Raw genomic sequence first — 17,347 nt, 5'->3', positions numbered from 1 at the left:
TCACGCCCAGTCAGAATGTCAATTTCCTGGGTTGGAGTTGAACTCGGTTGCCATGCGAGCGCGTCTCTCTCTAGAGCGCGTTCGCTCTCTATTAGCTGTCTGTCACAGTTCAGAGAAGGGGCGAAAGTGCAATATCGCACATGTCTCAGGATGCAGGGTCTCATGGCTTCATCCACCCAAGTTGTGCCATTAGGACTCCTTAAGATGAGGGCGTTCATGAAATGGGTTTTGTCGCTACATTTCAGCCCGATTCGCGACCTTTGCCGTTCGGTTACAGTGACGCGCGCGCGTGCACTGCAGCCCTGCGCCATTGGAAGAACGCAGACTTTTACGCACGGGGAACCCCTCTCGGGGCGGTTACGATGCGGAAAGTGGTGACGACAGATGCATCCTTAACAGGCTGGGGTGCCACCCAGGAGGGCAAAACGGTGAACGGTCTGTGGCCAAACAGACTACGTTCAGCACATATAAATTATTTAGAGCTTTTTTACCAATTGTAAAGCTCTGAATCATTTTCTGCCTCGCCTGCAGGGACATCATGTGCTGGTACGGTGCTACAATACCACGGCTGTGGCATATATCAACCGTCAGGACAGCTTGCGCTCGTCGAAACTTCACCTCCTAGCTCACAAGCTCTTGGTGTGGAGCAGACGGGTTTTCTTGACGGGCATTCTGAACGTCGGCGCATATCTGCTGTCAAGGGGAAACCCAATCTACGGGATTGGCGTCTTCATCCGCAGATGAAGGAAATGCTATGGATGAGATTCGGACGGGCGAGCGTAGATCTATTCGCCTCGCGCGAAAACTGCCATTGTCCTATGTTCTTCTCTCTAAGGGACGTGGACGCGCCCCTCGGGGTAGACGCACTGGCCCACCCATGGCCGAGAGTGCTCCTGTATGCTTTTCCTTCCCTGTGCCTGATATTCCCACATTGGCCAGGGTGAGAGAGCAGGGCCTGTCTCTCATTCTGATAGCACCCAGATGGCCCAAAGCACCGTGGCTGGCGGAGATAATCCCTCTGTTATACGCCGAGCCATTGTGCCTTCCCGTTCGCACGGATCTATTATCCCAAGCCAACGGTGAGATTTACCACCCCCACCCGGACAGGTTGGCTCTCTGGGCCTGGCCCGTGAGAGTACGAACCTGAACGCACCTGGGCTTTCGCCGCGTGTGGTCACCACTATTCAGAATGCCAGGGCCGTCTCTACACGGCCCTTATATGGCTGTAAGTGGCAAGTGTTCGAGGGGTGGTGCGATGGGCGCGGTTTCACATCTTATCAGTGTTCAGTTCCTGATATTTTGTGTTTCCTTCAAGACCTCATGGATAAAGGCAGGTCCTTTTCCACCATTAAGGTCCACTTGGCTGCTATTTCAGCCTGTCATGTGGGTTTTGAGGGCTCAACCGTCGGTCAGCACCCTCTAATCCGCAGATTTATGAAGGGTGCACGCCGCTCTTTGCCAGTCGTCAGGAGAACTGTCCCGGAGTGGGACCTCTCCATGGTGCTGGAAGCTCTGTCTCAACACCCTTTTAAGCCTTTGGATAGTATATCCCTTAAGCTGCTGTCTCTCAAGACAGCTTTGCTTTTGGCCTTGGCATCTGCTAAACGTGTCAGTTAGCTACATGCACTCTCGGTTCATCCCTCGTGCTCTAGTTCTCTCTTAGTGGAGATAAGGTCTTCCTTAAGCCTAACCCGGCCTTCATGCCGAAGTGCTTCCTTGCGTTCACTTCGGAGGTGTTGGAGCTGTCCGCTTTTCACCCTCCACCTTTTACCTCTCTAGAGGATCAGAGGCTGAACGCTCTGTGTCCAGTCCGTGCCTTACAGGCATATATGACCAGGACGAATGCTTTTCGGAAGAGCGACCAGCTCTTTGTTTCATGGGCTCCCCCTCACTTAGGGAGTCCAATTTCGAAGCAACGCCTCTCACATTGGGTTGTGGATGCTATTACCATGGCTTACAAAGCAAAGCGAGTGCAGCCCCCTAGGGGCATCAGAGCTCATTCCACAAGAGGTTTAGCCACCTCTTGGGCTCTGTTTAGGGGAGTGTCACTGCAGGACTTCTGCTCCGCTGCCAGTTGGGCTTCTCCTCATACCTTCGTGCGCTACTACCGGCTGGATGTCACCAGTACCTCGGTAGCACATTCGGTTCTAGGGGTCGGGTCGTCTTAGCCCCTCCCTGCTGTAACCCTGTTGGGATATATATACCATTAAGAGTGAATGGGCTGACTGGCCATGTTCATTCCTGTCACCTATCATTTCTTCCCCTTTCGGGTATAGATTATGTCTTGGTGGGTTGGGGTTACTATCTCGCATGTGTCCCATGCGTATTTCATGTCCTGCTTGTCCACATTAGTTAGGTGTGGTTTTCACCATCGCAGGCTCATGATTAAGGGACGTGTCAGGCACCGCCTCCCTGAGGTGACCGTCCTTCTCTGGCTTCAGAACCTCACTGTGAGTGTATTGGGCAATCGGGGAGCTGTCCATGTCTCTCCCATAGGTGGATCTCGAACACGAGATGATGAAAGAGAACAATAGGTTACTGTCGTAACCCCGGTTCTCTGAAACATCGAGTGGAGAGATCCACCAGCTTTGCCCCGCTTGCCGCACGAGAAGCGAATATACTTACTGAGGAATAGCAGCGCGCCCAGATGTTATATGCCCGTGGGTGAGGGGTGTGGCCTCATCGGGCACTGGCCGCGCGCTTCTGTCTGTCTAGCCAGACTTGGTGCAATTGGATGCTTCTGCAGAGGTCAGGTACGGATGCCCTTCCCATAGGTGGATCTCTCCACTCGATGTTTCAGAGAACCGGGGTTACGACAGTAACCTATTGTTTTCCTGAGCGCGCGGCATACCCCCGACACTCACAGGTACTAGAAGCTTGTCAAACAGCGCCTAAATACTGGACTAAGTTATCTTTCGAGTCTTATTATGCTAATACTGTTAAATAAACAGAATTGGCTATGTCTAAAGTGAAAGCAAACATTTGAGAGAAAATCTGGTGTAATATGCGTCTATATTAAACACGTCAGGTGCTGGTCTAAAAGCGAGAGTAGTACTCGTATTATCCGCACTATAAAGCGCACTTAAAAGCCTTTAATTTTCTCAATGCGGCTTTTCTCAAGCCTTATAATTCGGAGCGCATTATATATGGATCAATTGCTCATGCTCGTGTCCATCTTATGCCCGCTTTGTCACACGGGCAGTTCAACCTCGTATAGACGGTTTCAACGGCAACAACATAAACAAACGTTACTGCGCGTGCGCACTTTTGTGGCCCAAACTTAACTTCCGGTAGAATCAATAACAACAGTTCATATGAAGAAACAAGCAAATTATGTCTAGCCAGTATTATTTAGGACTACCAATAGAAGAAAAGAGCCGTTACTTGGCCAAACTTAAATGTGGCAACGTTACACTACCAGACCCGTTCAACAAAGTTTTGAGGCAAACATTTTTTTCTACAGACCTGTCTGATTTACCGGAGGTCAGTCAGGTAAATATCTTTGAATACTTAGTCGAGAAGGAGTGTGTGTCATTCTGTGTCATTAGAAGTCATTCTAATATGCTGATTTTATGCTCAAAAAACATAAATTATTATTTTCAATGTTGAAAACAGTCGTGTACCATTTCCCCCCCCAAAATGTTATGAAAAATAGAAAGTTAAAAAGAACAGCATTTATTTAAAATATAATCTTTTCTAACATTATAAATGTCTTTACTGTAACTTTTGATCAATTTAACTCACCCTTGATGAATAAAAGTATTTTCTAATTTCTTTCCCCCAAAAATAAAAAATAAATTCTTACTGACCCCAAACTTTTGAATGGTAGTGATTAATGTTACAAAAGCTTTCCATTTCAGATCAATTCTGTTCTTTGGAACTTTCTATTCATCAAAGAATCCTGAAATAAAAATGTAAAAAACAAAAAAACTGTTTTCAACATGGATAATGATCATACATGTTTCTTGAGCATCATATTATGATAATTTCTGTAGGATCATGTGACACTGAAAACTGGAGTAATGATGCTGTAAATTCAGCTTTGATCACAGGAATAAATTACACTTCACTATATATTCACATTGAAAACCGCTGTTTTAAAAGTGTATGACCTCACGCCGCAGAACAGAGGAAGGAGGGGGGACGAACTGGGGGCTGAGGGCGTGGCCAGGGCGGAGCAGGCTGAGGGCGTGGCCAGGGCGGAGCAGGCTGAGGGCGAGGCCAGGGCGGAGCAGGCTGAGGGCGTGGCCAGGGCAGAGCAGGCTGAGGGCGTGGCCAGGGCGGAGCAGGCTGAGGGCTAGGCCAGGGCGAAGCAGGCTGAGGGCGTGGCCAGGGCGGAGCAGGCTGAGGGCGTGGCCAGGGCGGAGCAGGCTGAGGGCGAGACCAGGGCGGAGCAGATGGAGGGAGGACCCCTGGTGGAGCCGATGGAACTGGGGCTGACGACACCAGGGGGCCGACTGACAGGGGCGGAGCAGATGGGAGAGGAGACCAGGGTGAAGCTGAGGGACAGACGACATTGGGTGCTGAGGAGGGACCGAGGGACCATGGGGACACCGCAGGCTCTGGTGACTGAAGTGATGACAGGGGTACAGAGGGACATGGTGAGGTCAGAGGGAGTGAGGGCTGACGGATGACTGGAGGGAGTGAGGAGTCCAACTGAACCGGAGGGGTGACATAACGGGGCGGAGCCAGAGGAAGGAAGTCCATAGGTGAGGGGAGGATGACGAGGGAGTGAAGGGAATCCGGAGGACAGAAGGAGCCTGGCCGAGCCGGTGGACTGAGGGGCCATGGAGGAGCTGAGGGAGGTAGAAGCCACGGGGGAGCCGATGGGACCGGGGGCCGAGGAAGTGTCTCTGTGGAGGAGGTGGGAGGCGAAAACCGGGCATACACAGACCAGGCTGGTTTCGGGGAGCTGAAGGGCAGGAGAGCAGAGGGAGGACAGATGAGAGGTGGGTGGGATCCTGGTCTCTGGGGCAGGCTGGACGATCTCTGGCGCAGGCTGGACGGTCTCTGGCGCAGGCTGGACGGTCTCGGGCGCTGGCTGGACGGTCTCGGGCGCTGGCTGGACGGTCTCGGGCGCTGGCTGGACGGAACCAGCGGAGAAGAGAGCTCGGGCTCGGAAAGGCTGAACGGAACCAGCGGGGAGGAGAGCTCGAGCTCGGCGGGGCTGGACGGAACCAGCGGAGAGGGGAGCTCGAGCTTTGCAGGGCTGACGGTGAGCGTAGGCTTTGCAGGGCTGACGGTGAGCGCAGGCTCGGCAGGGCTGGACTCGGGCTGGACTGGTGTGACCGTAAGGGACGAACCACAGACCCAAAGAGCCCTGTCCAAAAACTCGGAAAACGGCAGATGGAGGTCATCGAGCAGTAGAATTTGGGCTAATGGGTCGTCCAAACCTCTCCAGAACCGTAGTTTCAGGAAATCTTCCTCCCAGTATATGTCCTGGTGTAGGTGAAGATAAACCTCTACGAATTCCTCCAAAGAGGCCCCATTCTGCTCAAAGAGGAAAGCCTCCATCTGGTCGTCCATCTTTGTTGGTTTGAGGTCGGTCAATCTGTCACGGGGTGTGGAGCAGGCAGAAGGAACTGGAGGACTCCAGAGTCACAATGAAGATATATAATTTAATTCAAAGATACAGGCAGGAAGACGGGGTACACCGGGTAACATTCAACATTGACCGACAAGGACAGAATGAAACAGAGGGAACTAAATACATGGAAGAATCAAACATAATGAGGTGAAGACAGGTGAAACAGATGAACAGGACGCTGAACGGGAGGCTGATGAGGGAGTGAGTTCAGGTGTGCAGACAAGAGGATCATGGGAAGTGTAGTGCTGGAGACCCAGACAGGATGGTGCAGACGAAGGACTGTGACAGTGTAATAATATTTCACAATATTACTTTTTTTGTTGTTGTATTTTTATCAAATAATTGCAGCCTTGGTGAGCAGAAGAGACTTCTTTTAAAAACATAAAAAATCTTACCGATCTATAACTTTTGACCGGTAGTGTATCTCTAACAAATCAACTAGTCTAATGTAAAAGATTACTATTTATATACACATGTTACGTTCCCCAGCCCGCTGTGTATTTTTACACGTGTTTGAGAGTCTGAGTTTTTCCGTGCTCTTAATTGCAGATGATCTACACCTGTGCTGCAGCCGCATCCTCGCGCTACAAAAGCTTTCTGGAACCACACCTGTGGGCGCACACAGAGCCTGAGAGAGCAGTTGACTGCCGTGCTGTTTGGAGTTTGCTGTCCACCCGGGAATCCGAAGCGTTCCGTCTTAGAAAATAACCTGCCTGTGTTTGTAGAGCTATCCGGCATCTGTTGACCAGCCTACTAAATAAAACACCCCTATTTTTGACACGAGCTAACCTGTGTGCGTCTCCCCTCTATGTTAAGGGTGGTGTCCGTCCGCCCGTAACATATTGGAGGCTCGTCCGAGATAAATACTTTTAAATCGGACTTTAGTGTATAAGTTAGTGTTACTTGCGGAACTTTTGAAAGCTACAACGTTTTGGTGAGTGTTCTGGTATGCAATTATGATTGTCTGTTTATTTGATTAGTCGGCTGTTTTTTTTTTTTTTTTGGTGGATATCTCAGGAGGGGGCTCGGTGGGAAGCCTCGAGCTGAGTACGCCACTGAAGATTCGTAGATATTTAGGATTTTTTTTGTTGTTTTGTATGTAGTTAGTTAGAGTAGCTGGACAACATTTTTGCTTATCAGAATACTCTTTAGTTAAGTTGTATAGCTTGTGTTACCTATTGGCATATCGCCTATTTGAGTGAGCGCTGTGTAGCCTATTAAGGTTGTACTAGCGTATTGATTAGTAAATTTAGGGGTGGACATTACAATTTGTGGTCGTTTGTAGCCTGTATTGTGCTTTTTGTTTGACCACTTTAGACAACTACTACACTGTAGTTTAGTCGCAGTTTAACCTGCTTTGGTGAGTTATTTATTTATTTATTGCTACATTTTGTTTTGATTTAAGTGCCTTTTCGTGTTTAGAATGGCAACAGAGGAAGCATTTGTTAAGGAACCCTCTACGGAGTTACTTCTAAAATTTTCTAAAGAGCAGTTGCTAAATTTGGCTGCAACTTATGAGGTTGAGCTCACGTCTGCTGAGAAACGTAACAAAGAGACCGTTAGAACCGCTTTACAAACTGCTTTGCAAAGTAAGGGCATTTTTCCTACAGAGAAACCATCTCTCGTGGTGGTGGAAACGTTACAGCTGCAGCTTCGTTTGAGGGAGTTGGATATTAAGGAGAAAGAAATTGAGTACGAGCGTGAGCGCATGCAAGCACAAGTCCGTGAGCATGAACTTGAAAATCGATTAGCATTAAGGAAGTTAGAACTTGAGGCCCAGAGGGAAGGTGTCGCTCCATCTGACCCTAATTCTTTTGATATTGCTCGCCACATCCGTCTTGTGCCACCTTTTGTGGAAAGAGATGTGGAAAAATATTTTCCGCACTTTGAGCGTGTCGCGACCAACTTAAACTGGCCTAGAACTGCGTGGGCATTCCTCCTGCAATGCGTTTTCGTGGGAAAGGCGCAGGAAGCATACTCGTCGTTAACAGTAGAACAAAGCAGTGACTACGATGTAGTGAAAGCGTCAGTTCTGAGGTGCTATCAGCTGATCCCTGAAGCATACCGACAAAAGTTCAGGAACTTAAAAAAAACTGAGCGTCAAACTTTTGTTGAATTTGGTCGAGATAAAGAGGCCCTCTTTGATCGTTGGTGCTCATCGCAACAGGCTGATAGTCGGGAGAAGTTACGGGAATTAATTCTTTTGGAAGAATTTAAGAACTGCCTGCCAACCGCAGTCGCCACTTATCTAACTGAGCAGAAGGCGGAGTCGATATCTGAAGCTGCTATCCTTGCGGATGAATACGTTTTGACGCATAACGTTGGCAGAGAACGTTTTCGCTTAAAAGTTAATTCCCCTGTGACCTCCTCTGAAATAGACATGAAAAAGAGTGCAATAAAACAAGAGGATAGACACTGTTTTTATTGTAAAAAACCTGGGCATATCATCGCAGACTGTTTAGTATTAAAGAAAAAACAAGCCACAAAGCCAATGGGTCTTGTTAACTCCTCTCCGAAGGTGTCATCTGTCCTCCATGAGTTAAAATCAGAGAAAGCCCAGTCCATGTACGACCCCTTTCTGACGAATGGAACCGTATCTGTGCCTGGCGAGGGAGCTGTCGCTGTACGCATCTTGCGGGATACGGGCGCTGCGCAGTCGCTCCTCCTCCGTGGTTTGTTGCCGTTATCTGAGAAGACTGCAACAGGTAGTAGTGTCCTGGTTCGAGGGATCGAGATGGGTTTTCTCGATGTTCCTTTGCATCACGTACATCTTGATTCCGATTTGGTGTCCGGTGATGTGGTTGTTGGCGTTCAAGACTTTTTGCCAATCCCCGGTGTCACGTTTCGCCTTGGCAACATTTCGCAATGTTCCTCCTGAGGTTGTGTCTGTGCCGCTCAGTCAAGAGTGTCCCGATGAGTGCGCACAAAAATTTCCTAAGGTTTTTTCCGCCAGTGTTGTCACTAGGTCGCAGACTCGAGGGATGAGGGATGCGGTACCTCCTCTTGACGTCGACATAAGTGACAGTTTCGTTGCTCACCCAGGGGAGTGTGAGAGGCTCTTGGAACTCACGTCCAGCCCGTCGTGCAGTAGTCCTGTACATGTGAGGAAGAATAAGGGAAAATTAGTGGAACCAGAGATATCGTTGTCTTTAGAGAAACTTATTAGTGCTCAACAAAAAGACCCTACTCTTGTTTCATGTTATAATGCAATTAAATCTGTTTCAGACCGTGCCGGAGAGAGTGCAGTGTTTTTTGTTCGAGACGGCTTGCTTATGCGGAGGTGGGTGCCTCACAAAGGTAATGAATGGAATAACACTGAGCAAATCGTTATGCCGACTGAAAATAGACGGGAAATTTTGAGTATCGCGCATGATGGTGTTTCTGGTCATTTAGGTGTGACTAAAACATTCAACCGCATTCTTCGTCATTTCTTTTGGCCGGGGCTAAAGCGTGATGTGCGGCAGTATTGCAAAACGTGCCATGTCTGCCAGGTTACTGGTAAACCAAATCAGATAATTCCACCTGCACCGTTGTACCCAATACCTGCCGTGGGTGAGCCTTTTGAGAGAATAATCATTGACTGTGTTGGTCCTCTTCCACGGTCGAAAAGTGGATATCAGTATCTATTAACAATAATGTGTACTGCTACTCGCTTCCCAGAGGCGGTGCCTCTGAGGAAAATCACTGCTAGAATTGTGTCCAGGGCTCTATTAAAATTCTTTGCATTCGTGGGGTTACCAAAAATCGTTCAAACGGACCAAGGAACAAATTTTACTTCGCGTGTCTTCTCCCGGGTCCTAAAGTCTCTCCAGGTTAAGCACAGTATTTCTAGCGCGTACCATCCGGAGAGTCAGGGGGCTTTCGAGCGCTACCATCAAACACTTAAATCAATGCTGCGTGCATATTGTTTGGAGGTGGGTACTAACTGGGAAGATGCGATTCCTTGGATGCTAATGGCCTCCAGAGAAGTCGTGCAAGAGTCGCTTGGTTTCAGCCCTGCAGAACTAGTGTTTGCTCATGATGTTCGTACGCCTTTAAGCGTCCTTAAAGATCAATGGATGAGCAAGCCTTCCTCTCGTAGCGCAGTACAATTTATCAGTGACGTTCGCTCCCGTCTACACAGAGCGCGTGAACTGGCTCGAGAGAATTTAGGGAAAAATCAATCTAGCATGAAAACGTGGTATGATCGTAAGGCCAGAGCCCGGTCGTTTAAACCTGGAGACCGAGTGTTGGTTCTCTTACCCGTGCCCGGTTCTGTGTTTCAGGCGCGATTCAATGGACCATATACTGTTGAAAAAAAATTATCAGATCTGAACTATGTAATTGCAACCCCAGACAGGCGAAGTCTGTCTCGCGTCTGTCATGTAAATATGCTTACACCGTATTTTACACGTCAGGGGGTTAAAACTAGCTTGTGTGACCTTAACGTACCTGGTCCAGTCGAGGTCCCCGTATTGCCGTCTTCACTGGTAGACGATGATGATGAGGTGATTCCTCCGTCGCGATGCGTGGTTGAAGGTCGATTGAAAAACTCCACTATGTTGGCCGCTATTGTAAATCATTTGCCACATTTAACACCCTCTCAAGCAGCTGATGTATCGTGTGTGATGGGTGATTTTCCTGAATTATTTGGAGATGTTCCTACTGTGACCACCGTTCTCGAACACGACATAGACGTGGGTGCCAAGGGCCCGATTAAACAGCACCCGTATAGAGTAAATCCAGAAAAGCGAGCTATCCTGAAACGTGAAGTTGAGTACATGATAAAGAGTAACATTGCTGAACCTAGCTCTAGTCCGTGGAGTTCCCCGTGCCTTTTAGTTGGAAAACCCGATGGCACTTATAGGTTTTGCACGGACTACCGGCGTGTTAATGCCATCACTGTACCAGACTGCTATCCATTACCGCGGATGGATGACTGTGTGGACCGTGTTGGCTCGGCTACATTTGTCACTAAAATCGACCTCCTAAAAGGTTACTGGCAGGTACCCCTCACACCAAGAGCAAAACAGATCTCAGCCTTTGTGACTCCCGATGCGTTTATGGACTATAAGGTTATGGCTTTCGGAATGCGGAATGCACCTGCCACATTCCAGCGTTTGGTAAATATTGTTTTAGCTGGAATGTCGAATTGCGAGGCGTACCTGGACGACATAGTCCTATATAGTACACATTGGTCCGAACACATGACACAACTTCGAGAGCTTTTCCGTAGACTGTCCAATGCGAAGCTCACAATTAACTTAGCCAAATGTGAATTCGGAAAAGCCACTGTCACTTACTTAGGGCGTGTAGTTGGTAGAGGACATGTTTTGCCAGTAATGGCTAAGGTAGCCGCTATCCAGGAGCAGTGGTGGAATGTAACGAAGTACAAATACTTTGTTACTTTACTTAAGTACATTTTTCACGTATCTTTACTTTACTTAAGTAGAATAAATAGTGCATACTTTTTACTTTTACTTCGTTACATTTTGCAGCAATTATTTTACTTTCTACTCCACTACATTTGTACAACTTCTGTTACATTTTCATTACATTTTCTGATCAGTTTTTCCCCTGCCAAAACGTAATCTGACCATCCGTTCGTTGCACGTTTGTCTCACCAGTGACGTTTGGTTGCCATAGATACATCAACCCGGTCACACTAAATAAAATGCGTCTCGCACGCAGTGTGTTTATCGTACAATTTATACCCGAAAATTTGTTTTTACGTGCATAGGAAACGCACCGTGTGTAATATACGTTTGGTTAGGATTATGGCAAGCCAAGAGGTTCAGAATTACACCATAAATTAATCGCGTTTAATGCCAAAAAATAGTTATTAACATATAGTAAGGATAAGCATGATGTGTATATTGCCTAATTGCAAGCTTGTTTGAGAAATGATGACAACAATTTTTTTCCATAATTATTGAACATCATTATAGGAGTGTTAGGATGAATGAGTTAGAATTAAATGTTTTATTAATCATTAGAAAATAGACATTAAGAGAATAAATTGTTATGCAAGTACTTTTACTTTTAATACTTAAAGTACATTTAAAATTAGGTACTTTTTACTTTTTACTTGCGTATGGTTGTCATTGTGTTACTTCTACTTTTACTAAAGTAAATATTTATCTGGTTATTTGTACTTTTACTTAAGTACTGAGATTCAGTACTTCCTCCACCACTGTCCAGGAGTTCCCGGTGCCCTGCGACCGGCGTGCGCTACGGCGATTTTTAGGGATGGTAGGCTACTATCGCAGTTTTTGTAAGAACTTTTCGACTGTGGTTTGTCCTCTCACTAACCTATTGAGCCCCAAAACTAGGTTTGAATGGACGGAGTCCTGTAACCGAGCGTTCGAAAACGTCAAAACTCTCTTACTGACTACTCCCGTGCTCGCTGCGCCAGATTTTAATAGACCGTTTCAGCTTGCTGTGGACGCTAGCAGCGTAGGCGCCGGTGCCGTACTGTTGCAGACAGGTGCAGACCATGTAAACCATCCCGTGAGTTTCTTCTCTAAGAAATTTAATCCTGCCCAGCGAAGGTACTCCACTATCGAACAGGAGACCTTGGCCTTAGTATTAGCTATTCAACACTTCGAAGTGTACTTGAGTTCTACCGTACATCCAGTTAAGGTCTATACTGACCATGATCCACTCAAGTTCCTCAGTCGCATGTACAATTCCAACCGTCGGTTAATGCGCTGGAGTCTGTTGCTTCAACCGTTTAACCTCCAAATTGTGCATATCCGTGGAGTAGACAATATTATCGCAGATGCGTTGTCTAGGGTGAATACTTAAGAGTGATAATAAAAATAAAAGAAAAATGTAAATATATATATATATATATATTCGTATATATAAAACCGTTGTTTTCAGATTTAATTTAATTTATTGAGTTTGCTAATCTAACATAAATGAAACGTATAAAGTTTTTTTTTTTTTGTCCTCTCTTACACATAATTGTGTATTGCTTATGAGTTGACCATACACACCAAAGTACATTCCTGTGTAATCTTTGTTCTCTTCTTTTATAGGCCTATACAGATACCTGGAAGCTGAACATAGAAGGCTCGAGTAGAAATAAATAGTTCTCATGTTTAGAGTATGGCGACAAGTCACCATTTCGGGGTGGGGGTGTTACGTTCCCCAGCCCGCTGTGTATTTTTACACGTGTTTGAGAGTCTGAGTTTTTCCGTGCTCTTAATTGCAGATGATCTACACCTGTGCTGCAGCCGCATCCTCGCGCTACAAAAGCTTTCTGGAACCACACCTGTGGGCGCACACAGAGCCTGAGAGAGCAGTTGACTGCCGTGCTGTTTGGAGTTTGCTGTCCACCCGGGAATCCGAAGCGTTCCGTCTTAGAAACTAACCTGCCTGTGTTTGTAGAGCTATCCGGCATCTGTTGACCAGCCTACTAAATAAAACACCCCTATTTTTGACACGAGCTAACCTGTGTGCGTCTCCCCTCTATGTTAAGGGTGGTGTCCATCCGCCCGTAACAACACATATATATATGGCAGTGTAGGTAAGGTCTTTTCACCATTTATTTTAGGAAGTTGTGCCAGACTGTGCTCTCTTTTCTGTCATGTGTGACAACAGTGAGACAGACACAGCCTCTGAGTCAGGTAGTCAGGATTTCACCAGCAGTCAGGGAGACCAGGATGCTCAGGGAGAAGAACTCAGCATCTTCAGCAGCTTAGCTCAGCCCCACAGTGAGCATGGTTGTATTCTGAGCTGTCCAAAGTGCACAACATTTTATGATGCCTTCATTAAACTGAACCCAGATCAAGTGGTGGAACTAGAGAGAAACACTAGAAAAACAGAGCATAGAACCACTCTGGCATGATGCGCGCAAGCTACGCATAACTGCAAGCACAGCCAGCAAGGTGCCTCAGCATGAGACAACTGACCCGGCTAAGTTTCTCACTGAACACCTCTACCGAAAAGTTTCAAGGGAATTTGGCCACAAGGTATGGGAAGGAAAGCGAGGGACTTGTTAAGGAGCAGATTAGGGAGAGGGGCTGCAAAGTGATGGACAAAGGGTTGGTGGTGTGTAGGGATGGGAATCGAAAACCGGTTCTTCTTCAGAACCGGTGCCCAATTCCTTGGAACCGTTAGTATGCCTGCTTAATGATTCCGCTTATCGGTTCCGCTCGTTGTAAACGCGTCATGACGTCACACAAACGCTGCGTTGTTTTGATTCAGCACGCGGAAAAATGGCATCAAGGCAGAAGCGCTCTATGCGAAGGGACGACAATACTGTCACTTGCAACACCTGTAAGTTTCAATTTCTTCAAAGGGGGGAAATACCTCAAACATGCAGAAACATTTGGCCACACAGCATGGAATTCATTTGCAGGACTGTCGCGTTTTTGATACACTACTTAGCGACACAACAAGTGAGTCAAGCAGATGCAGCAGCGGAGCAATTGGGACGCCATCTGTTATTAATGCCGAAGGTAACTCTCCAGGCAGGACAGGCCCTGTCTACTTAGTTAATGGAAGCGCCATTTCATTGTGTACTTTTACTATCCGGATTATTTCCATTGTCAGATGATGTTGATGACGGCCAGAGTCTGGCTGGCTCAGAGGCTGCAGCAAGTATCTCTCGTGCACGTCTAGCAACTCCGTTTACTGAGGCAGGGAAGAATAAAATGACAGAGGCGAGGATTAACGAATGTCACCGAGCAGTGGTAAAGTTTGTGGTAAAGGGTTTGCACCCGTTTGCCACAGTGGATGCCTCTGCATTTCGGTAGGTTAATTTGCTGTATTTTGTCCAGCATGTCTTTTCACATGAAAGTAACAAATGCATGTCCAAAATTTGCATGTTTTTATTTATTTCAGTAAAGTTCTGTTTTATTAATTCCTAGTCCTACCATATCTTTTCTGTAGCGAGATGATAAAGACTCTCAACCCAAAATACAATGCCCCAAACAGAGACAGTTTAACAAATCATCTGATTCCTGCTTGGTGTGGGGTTGAAAAGAGCAATCTGATCACAGAACTGAAACATGTCAAACATGCAGCCATCACAGCAGATGGTTGGACTAGTTTCAGTCAAGACCACTACCTCACTGTAACATTGCACTATGTCAGGGAAGGTCAGAGTAAAGATAAAGTCCTCCAAACCAGAGCAGTGTACAAAGCTCAAACAGGGATAGCTGTGGCCGAGGAGATTGAGGGGATCCTGGAGGAGTTTGGAGTGAAAGAGAAGGTGGTGGCAGCAACTATGGATAACGCAGCAAATATAAATGTAGCTGTGAAAACGCTAAATATCATCAAGTTTCCATGTTTTGCACACACACTTAACCTTGGAGCTCAAAAGCTGTACAACTGCAATACAGTTTCCAACTGGGCAGCAAGGATTCGTTCTGTGATCGTATGGATGAAGAGAAAAGCAACCACTCCTCAGTAAGTAGTAATATGCCTACTGTTTAAATACTGTACTTTAATTGCAAGCTAACAACTTACAAATTGTTAAAAATTAAGTATGAGATGGAACTCTCTGTTTTGAGATTTTGTGAACAGTTTGCTGCTATTCAAGCTGCAGCTATAGACCAATGGCTTAGAAATCCCATGGAGAAGGATAAGTAATGTTTGAAAAAAAAAATTACTTATATAAAAATTGGTTGACTATAGCCATTAAAAGGGTTTTGTTTGGCAAATATATATTTGTTTATTTTGTTTATGTTGCAGACTGGCCAGAATGGGCAATGAGGACCTGAGGAAAGCAGAGGAGTTTGTGCTGCTGATGAGGATGCATTACACATCCACACTTGCTGTCTCCAGCGAAAAAAGTCCAACCTGTGGCCAGATATTGCCCATACTTCAGAAACTGCGCAAACATTACACAGTGCAGGCAGATGACTCTGCATTCGTCAGGAGCGTCAAGGAGAACATCTGGAATGATCTTTCCAAACGTTACCAGGTACAGTCACTGACATGTAATGATTAATTAATTACTATATGATAATTAATCATATACACTAATGGTTATTTATTGTCATTCACATTTTCTTGTAAATTTGTGTGGTTTGTCCTCTATTTTTAACTTAATAATGATGATATCCAGGCATTCCTGGAGGAAGCCACTGTGTTAGATCCCAGATTTAAATCTAAAATGGACAGGGATGAAATCTGGGAGAGGGTCAGGGCATCAGCAGTGGCACTGGCATCAAACACAGAGGCAGTTGAGAAGGTATTTGAATTTGACAATGCCTTTAGCATATACATTTTCTTCTTGCTCTGTTGTTCTTACACTGTACATTTCTTCTCAAGCTGTCAGAGCCAAGAGAGACAAAGAAGAAGAGAATGGAGAAAAAGAGGAGGACTACGTAAGTTTATTGTAGCTAATTGTGATGAATGTTGATAGATTGCAGGGATTATTACACTATTTCATTTAAAACTAAAGCTTGTGGTTATGTGATTATATCAGACGCCACCTGTAAAGCAGAAAAAGGACAGCCCTAGAGGAACTTTTCGAAGAAGAGGACAGCAAGCTGCTTTCCACGCAGCAGCAGCCCCCTGTCTCCACAGCCCAGAGAGTGGATCAAGAAATCCAGCTTTATAGAAGCCTTCCTCCCATTCCAACCAAAGACAGTGCCAGTTTCTGGTGGTGGAAGAAGAGTGACACATTGCCAATGTTGTCAACTCTAGCTGAGAAGTATCTCTGTGTCCAAGCGTCCTCCACCCCTTCTGAAAGGGTGTTCTCCACTGCTGGAGACACCCTTAGTCCAGAAAGATCTCGTATCCTTCCTGAGAGGGCAAACATGATCATTTTTCTGCACAAAAATTGTTAATTTGCCAATTTTTAATTTGTTAATTGTTAATTTATTTTAGTAAAGTTGATAGTTGTGGTCTTTACAGAAGACTTTGTATTTTGGATGTCAGTTGAATTTTGTTTCAGATTGAATCCAAATGAGCACTGTTAATATTCCAAAAGGCACAAGCTCATCCTTGACTGTTTTCAGTCTGTGTTTTTAGTTTTTATGGCACATAAATGGCCAGTTTTATTTATTTTTTTGTCTGGACCAATGAATGTGAAAATGAGCAATTTCCTAATCCTAAGGCAATCTTCTTGAAAATATTTCAAAGCACACACTAGAATGCCATGACACACTGGTTGAGAAACACTGTAGGCTGTGGTTCCCTGAATTTTACTTTAAGAAGTAGCTCACCTACTTTAAGGTTTGTTCTGAGGTTGCTACACATAATTTGTGTATACTACTCTGTGCTTCTGATCAGATATTAAAGCGAGTTCAAACAAACAAATTTGTGCTTATTCCTTCACCCAAAGAGAATCGATAAGGAATCGGATCGATAAGCAATATCGATAATGGAATCGGAATCGTTAAATTCTTATCAATTCCCATCCCTAGTGGTGTGTGCAGAAGACCCATGGCTGGCAGCAAGCCCTGATGGTATCATTGATGACAAGCTGCTAGAAGTAAAATGCCCTATTACACTCAGTGCTTGCACATCCCTTAATGATGCACTCACTGCCACAAACCAAGACATCAGAGTGGAGGGCGGACAGTATATTGTGAACCCAAAAGGCCCCAGAGGTTACTACAGGCAGATACAGTTAGGGATGCACAGTCTTGGGCTGAAAACATCCTGCCTTGTTATTTGGACCCCAGTACAGCACCTGGAACTTGATGTGCCTTATGACAGTGGTTTTGTCTCCACATATATCCAAAGGCTACGTAGCTTTTACTTTAACCACATGCTGCCAAAAGTTGTAGATGCATTTGTCGAGGGAAGACTGCAGTT

General features: G+C 45.9%; 1 protein-coding gene and 1 pseudogene across 1 annotated transcript; both read left to right on the top strand.

Moving 5' to 3' along the window:
* The first annotated feature begins 362 nt into the window (after positions 1 to 362).
* Positions 363 to 7,334, top strand: LOC148973454 (uncharacterized; annotated as a pseudogene).
* Positions 7,335 to 12,448: 5,114 nt separating this feature from the next.
* LOC120486922 (uncharacterized) lies at positions 12,449 to 16,833 on the top strand. Its single transcript, XM_089120047.1, has 5 exons — positions 12,449 to 15,165; positions 15,272 to 15,503; positions 15,648 to 15,773; positions 15,854 to 15,909; positions 16,011 to 16,833. The coding sequence occupies exons 1-5, from the start codon at positions 15,071 to 15,073 to the stop codon at positions 16,021 to 16,023; spliced, it is 522 nt and encodes a 173-aa protein (XP_088976173.1). The 5' UTR covers positions 12,449 to 15,070; the 3' UTR covers positions 16,024 to 16,833.
* The last annotated feature ends 514 nt before the right edge of the window (positions 16,834 to 17,347 follow it).

The sequence above is a fragment of the Pimephales promelas genome, chromosome 15 (assembly GCF_988280905.1).
Source record: "Pimephales promelas chromosome 15, fPimPro1.hap1.1, whole genome shotgun sequence".
Lineage (NCBI taxonomy): Eukaryota > Metazoa > Chordata > Actinopteri > Cypriniformes > Leuciscidae > Pimephales > Pimephales promelas.
The sequence above is the reverse complement of the archived record's forward strand: the minus strand, read 5'-3'. Positions and strand labels throughout refer to the sequence as shown.

Excerpts from the sequence above, each read along its gene's own strand:
- LOC120486922 (XM_089120047.1), top strand. The coding sequence starts at position 15,071 with ATGGAACTCTCTGTTTTGAGATTTTGTGAACAGTTTGCTGCTATTCAA. Across the intron at positions 15,166-15,271 it reads AATCCCATGGAGAAGGATAA|ACTGGCCAGAATGGGCAATG; the intron begins GTAATGTTTGAA and ends TTTATGTTGCAG. Across the intron at positions 15,504-15,647 it reads ATCTTTCCAAACGTTACCAG|GCATTCCTGGAGGAAGCCAC; the intron begins GTACAGTCACTG and ends GATGATATCCAG.